General features: G+C 37.5%; 1 protein-coding gene across 1 annotated transcript; it reads right to left on the bottom strand.

Annotated features, from left to right (window-relative positions):
- Nucleotides 1-2,324: 2,324 nt before the first annotated feature.
- Nucleotides 2,325-4,650, bottom strand: LOC104230782 (probable LRR receptor-like serine/threonine-protein kinase RKF3). The gene has a single exon (XM_009783658.2). The coding sequence runs from the start codon at nt 4,467-4,469 to the stop codon at nt 2,553-2,555; it is 1,917 nt and encodes a 638-aa protein (XP_009781960.1). The 5' UTR covers nt 4,470-4,650; the 3' UTR covers nt 2,325-2,552.
- Nucleotides 4,651-6,511: the final 1,861 nt, after the last annotated feature.

Below are 6,511 nucleotides of genomic sequence, written 5' to 3'. Positions count from 1 at the left end.
AACTGAATTCCTTTAAACAGAGCTATTGGTTCTCTTTTGTATGTTGTTTCTAAGTTTTGGATATTGTGTGCTTCCCTTTTGAGCCTGTTTTCCTCCTCTTTATGCAAAATTACTTTGATTTGTGACCATAAAGGCTGAAGAATCAGGACAAATTAGAGTTTGGCAAAGATCTCTCTCTGGCTTTCATCTTGTAGCACAAGGGAGTAAGCATGGTTTATGTTTCGTAGAGGATTCATCATGAGGATGTTTACTCTTGCTTGTCCATAACTGTCATTCAAACTCATAAGGAATTGAATGAGTCTCTCATCTTCTAGTGACTTTTCTAGCCTTTGTTTCCCTTCACATACACATAAACAACTGCATTTCACATCGCAATTTAGTGAATCCAACTCATCCCATAATCGCTTGAGTTTTGTGAAATAGCTTGCTATGTCATTTTTCCCTTGGATTAGTCCTAATAGTTCCTTTCTTAGGTGATAGAGCTTAGCTCCTTTCGACTAACCAAATCTATGTTCCAATCTGGTCCATAGATCTTTAGTAGATTTTAAGTAGATGACATTATCTCCTATATCTTTGGATAGTGTGTTGAGTAGCCAAGATGTGACCATGTCATTGCATCTACTCTAGGGCTAAAAGTCCCTTGAATCAGCAGCTGGAGCAGGGGCAAGAACCATTAATGAAGCCTATTTTATTTTTGGTTGACAGGGCTATGAGCACTGACCTTCTCCATCCTTGAAATCCTCTGCCATTAAAGGTAGAATTGACAAGCGACACTCCTGGGGCATCTGAGGAATGAAGGAAGTAAGCATGATTTGAATCGATGGTGGATACTGGAGCAGTGGTGATTTGGGCGATGGTTGCTTCAGTGTAATCAGCCATGATTCAAGAGTTGAGCAAAGAAGGAGATAATGAATCGAGCTTCTAATGCTCTGATACCATGAAAGGATAATATGAAGAAGGTAGTAGAAAATTTTATGTGTATTTCATTCAATTGTTGTACATCTATTTATACAGATAAAAGGGATAAAATTTGTTATGCTACTGTACAGGTGTATTATTTCTATTTGCTTATGCCTAACTAATTGTACTACTATGCAAAAACTATAAGGATATAATTCTTTCTGTACAGTCACATGCTCATATCCACAAAATAGAATCCTAAGTCTACAGTTGTATTGAATCAACGGTCTTGATTAAAAGACTCCATATCAGATGTGTGCTTGTGATTAAATAACTTGCTCTGAATTGGACGGCTGAGATTAATTGAATTGTGATGGAATAAAAGACTTTGGTTGTTCCGACCAAAGTCATCCTCATTTGAACTAAACCCTAAATCATTTCTCTCATCTGAATTTCTTAACTCATTTTCTTCTTCATCTAAAATTGCCATACTAGATGTTGAATTAGATGTTGAATAATTAGCTCCTCCAACAAGGATTTCGATAATAGTTGTGTTTTAATGAGAATCTCCCTTGTTATGAACATAAAGTGTTTGATCTCAGCAACTGTCACTAACTAAATTTACCATCCAGTAGAGATCTTCTTTTAGTAACATAAGCTATTAGGATTGGTCACTATTCATGCCTACAGACATACCGTAATTTTAATTATTATATCATGCTCTTTAACTAGTACCTCCTGTAGGATTCGCCACATTACAACCACCAGAATGATGGTTTACTGGTACTGGTTTAACTTTTATACACTAGAGTGTAAAATTTAGTACTAACATGTTATAATCAGTTAAGCTATACAAATATTGTAAAAAAATCTAAACACTATTCGATTCAAATAAGATAAAATCCTACCACTAAATAATAAACTACATTAGCCGCCAAGCACCTTCTACACCGGTATAGACAAGCAGATAAGCAAATTCAATTCCAAATAAGGAACAAATGAACATTAATACAGCGAGGCAAACAAAAACACTTTGCTAAGATCACTTGTCACAAGAGCGTGGAATAATGATCATGCAACTTACCATTTGACATATGCTACCATAGAGGTGATGCAGTTCTTGATTGCGGTTGCTGAAGAATCAGAGTCGTGGCCTTTCCCACGAGCTTCAGCCTAATACGGGGCGGACTTGATTCTAATCGAACTTTGTCTTCTTTGATGCCTTTACTAGCTCTGCTTCAATATCATGGAGATTCGCAAAATGGCCTTTCTCACCTACTGTCACTCTATTGTTAGGAAGCAAAAAATGAGACCTATTTACGTAATTGCAGGATCAGTTAGTTGCAAGGTAGTCAAATGCATTGTTAAAATAGGATTCATTATTATATTTGATCTTGGTATGGCAAAGGACATGAGGAGAGCAGTTGCCTTCAAAACATCATAATTTATTCCTCCAAACTATTACAGAAGAATCAAAAGTTGAATATACATACATAGTCACTGTACAATTTATGTTAGTAGTTCTGGATCCTATGTCGGAAACAAATTCACTACAAATAAACCAATGAATGAGCTATTCATCACAACTCGTTGTAAATCTGTTGAAGCAGATATTTCAAAATGATACTTTGCATCTATCTCTATCACAATCTTTAATCCAATGATCTGTCCTTGACAGAATCACTATCTGCTAGGGGTGCCTCGCGCTCAATTATGTACGGGTGATAGCCTGCAGCAGTGGACAGATTACCAGAAAAACTACTGCTAACAGACCTTTCAATGTCATCAAGATCCGCAATGAGAGAAATCGGTCTCTCAGGTATGGTTGGAACAGGTATGTCCGCGTCCAACATGTTCACAACCTGGTCCATTGTTGGCCTTGCGTACAATTGTGGGTGGGAACAAAGAACAGCTACTAATACATACTTCTCCACAACTTCTGGAGGGCCTAAATCTGGAATATTGTCTTCAAGAACATCTAATGCTCTACCTTCCCTAACCAATGACCATGCCCAATCAGTCACAAGCGTCGGCTGCCCATCGTTGAACTCTATTATTGCTTTCTTGCCACTCAAAAGCTCAAGAAGCACAACTCCAAAGCTATAAACATCACTCCTCTCTGTCAACTGGCCATACAAAGCATACTCGGGTGCTACATATCCCATCGTCCCTGCTACACGAGTGCTCAAATGTGTCATTCCTTCAGGAGTGAACTTTGCTAATCCAAAATCTGCCACCTTAGGCTCAAAACTCTCATCCAAAAGTATATTACTCGCCTTAATATCCCTATGAATAATACCCGGTTGTGCTCCATAATGCAAGTAAGCCAAACCTCTAGCAGTGCCAAGTGCAACTTTCTGCCTAATACCCCAACTCAATTTCTCATATCGCGTCCCGAATAAATGATCATGAAGACTCCCATTCTTCATCAGATCACAAACAATAATCCTCTGGTGACCCTCATAAGGAGTTGTAGCCGTGCAATATCCTCTCAAAGCTACCAAATTAACATGCCTAACACTAGCAATAACCTCAACTTCATGTGTGAAACTTGCATCCCCAGCAACTGAACAATTCTTGAACCTCTTCAAAGCTACTTCAATTCCACCAGGCAAAACACCCTTATACACATTCCCATACCCTCCTGTCCCAACTATATTCGCCCTAGCAAAATTCTTGGTCGCCAACTTAATTTCATCTATAGTAAACCTAATCAAAGTAGTACTACCACTAATTGAATCCAAACGAGAACTCAAATTACTCTCAATCCTCCTATTGTTCCACTTATGAGCCAATCTATGTTTCCTCCGCCGCCACAGAATCCAATAAACAAACCCAACAAACACTAATACCAATCCACAAACTAGAACCACAACAATAATAGTCACATTTTTCTTACCTTTTCCTGAACTAGCAGTAGCAGTAACATCAATAGCAAACAAGCACTTTATAGTACCTTCATCAGTGGGCCCAAACTGATTAGCAAAAGCTGCAGCATAAATAGAAGGGTAAGCCGTACAATCCGAAACATTCCCAACAGAAGGTCCATTGAGGTAAGAAGCAAGGCCAGAGAAGCTGGTGGTACACGTGGCACAAGGGGAGTTGTTCTCTAAAGACTGATTACACGAAGAAACCATGTTGGAAAGTGCAGAAGAAGAGACATTAGACTCGAACTCGAAACGGGTTGTTATATTCATACAACCCTGAGAAATCCAAGAAGTTTGAAACCCACAAGATTTGCGGATATCGAAGTTGGGTACATAGTCGTTGACCAAAGACTGGTAACTATTCCAGCAAGATTCGGCGGATGTGAGTGGCGGAAAGAAAGAGTTTTTACGGCGGAGATATTCAGATTGGACAAGACGTAAACCCTGACGAATGTATTGACACTGTGTGGTGGAGTTCAGATTTGGCCGTTTTGAACTTTGGTTTATCAAATTACGAAGTGCGTTAAAATCGAGAGGACATGGGGTTGAAGCAGGGGAGGAGTTTGTACTAGGTTGTTGAGATGATACATAACTAGGGAATGATAAGTGGAGAAAGAGGAAGAGATGAAGAAGGGGAAACATGGTGAAGGTGACACAGTTGTTTAAGAGAAAAAAAATAATTAGGATTTTGGTGAATAATAATAGTACATGGTTTTGGTGATGGAGGTGAAGGGAGAGAACAAAGAATTGTTGAGTTGGAGTAGATTATAGAATCAATCATCCACCATATTCAATTGTTCATGGTTATTTTTTACTAATATTATTCTAATACAATGAATCTTTATTCATATCTGGCAGGCAGCCAAGATTTATTAGAATTTTTGAGTTCTTGCAATTGAGTAGGTTCTGGGAAATAGCCAGGATAGTTAAAATTTTAGAGATTTTAGATAAATGTGTTATCGATCTGTATTTGTAAACTAATTCTGGAAAAACAAAGCAAAATAATATATAAACAGAAAATGTAAAGAAACAAAAATTAATTCGAGTCACTGAATTCACAGTGTTTCCTTAAGGAATTTAATCCCCTCCTAGTACCCAAGGTTATGGATTATTTCCTCTCAGGATAGAACGAATTACACACTGGTTTAGTGGTACTTCAAACCCCAGTGTTTCAGCGAACACAAAGTTCGATAGCAAATCACACTTACTGTTGCTTTATTTGATGTTAAAAGTATGCAGAGGGAGGAGGAGAAACTCAGAAAATCGTATGGAAATTCTGAGCAGAATAGACTTGTATTTATAGCCAAAGTTGGGCTGAAATCTGAAGAGGTACAGTTCTTCAAAATAGTTGTTTATGCAAAACGGCTACATCATAAATGTCATAACATAAATGGTTATTTACTAAACAATAAAGAGGAAAAATTGAAGAGAGTAGTTTAATTTTCAGTTACACAACTGAAAACGGATTGGAGGATATTAATATTTATTTTAATATTAATATTCTGTTATTAAAATAAATATTTAATAATATTTTTGTTAATATTTTACTATTAACAAATAAATTTGGTCCAAAAAATTAATCAATCAATCATTTGACCAAATCCGAAGCCGAAGCCGAAGCCAAGCGGCGACGACGGCGCAAGGCTTGCCTTCTTCTCAACTCTTTAAGAGCTAGAAGAAAAGCAATTGCTTATATACCCATAAAAAACTTCTTCCTCTTCCAATATGGGACAATATCCCTTTGCCAAGAGGGGAAACTTAAAATTTCACTCAAAAATTTTATTTCCCCCCATTTCCTATTCACCCTCTTTTAAGTATTTAATATACTTAAATACATAAAACCCCAACAATCCCTCACATGAATAGGGAATGACTATATCACGGAAACATGCATGAAAAACTATGTGATTCGCAAGCAAGGATTAATTGCATCTAGATAAGTAGGTTTCCCTTTGAACTTTCCTTAGTGAACTTATGTCGGATATACTCGATCAATCGGTAGATTTGATATCTTTGAACCGTCGAACTTTGGTGTATACCTAGACAACCACAAGTCACACAACCAATCTTTAACCGTCTTTGGTTCTCATTGTTGTGTTCATTTTAGCCATGAACACCGCCTAGTTTCATAAGTGCATAGAGAACTGGCCTTGCAAGATTCTCATTGAAGCGGCTAACACTTCACACTTACATAGGTGATTCCTAAACGTGTCATCCCATAGATACACTATTTGATATACCCCGTATCAAATTTAGAAACCATTAAAAAGTCTTAATGTTTTATCCTTAGTACTGAACATTGTCTCATCACGAGAATGGACCAAAAGTTTAGTTGACAATGTTGAACCGTCATTAATGACTTTGTTTGATCTCCTTGAACCTAGATCTTGGGATCTTCAGTCTTCTAAGTAGAGTTACCGCCGCTATGACTTGTTCTTGGCCAAAGTCTCATTCCACTTGATGACTTCTCAACTGCCTCTCTAGTTAGGCCTTTTGTAAGTGGATCTGACACACTATCACTTGACTTTACATAATCAATTGCGATAATTCCTCTAGAGAATAATTGCCTAATAGTTTTATGTCTTCGTCGTATATGACGAGATTTACCGTTATACATAAGCTCTCAGCCCTTCCAATTGCCGCTTGACTATCGCAATGTATGCATATTGGCGCCAACGGTTTGG

The sequence above is a fragment of the Nicotiana sylvestris genome, chromosome 9 (assembly GCF_000393655.2).
Source record: "Nicotiana sylvestris chromosome 9, ASM39365v2, whole genome shotgun sequence".
Taxonomy (NCBI): Eukaryota; Viridiplantae; Streptophyta; class Magnoliopsida; order Solanales; family Solanaceae; genus Nicotiana; species Nicotiana sylvestris.
The sequence above is the reverse complement of the archived record's forward strand: the minus strand, read 5'-3'. Positions and strand labels throughout refer to the sequence as shown.

Excerpts from the sequence above, each read along its gene's own strand:
- LOC104230782 (XM_009783658.2), bottom strand. The coding sequence starts at position 4,469 with ATGTTTCCCCTTCTTCATCTCTTCCTCTTTCTCCACTTATCATTCCCT.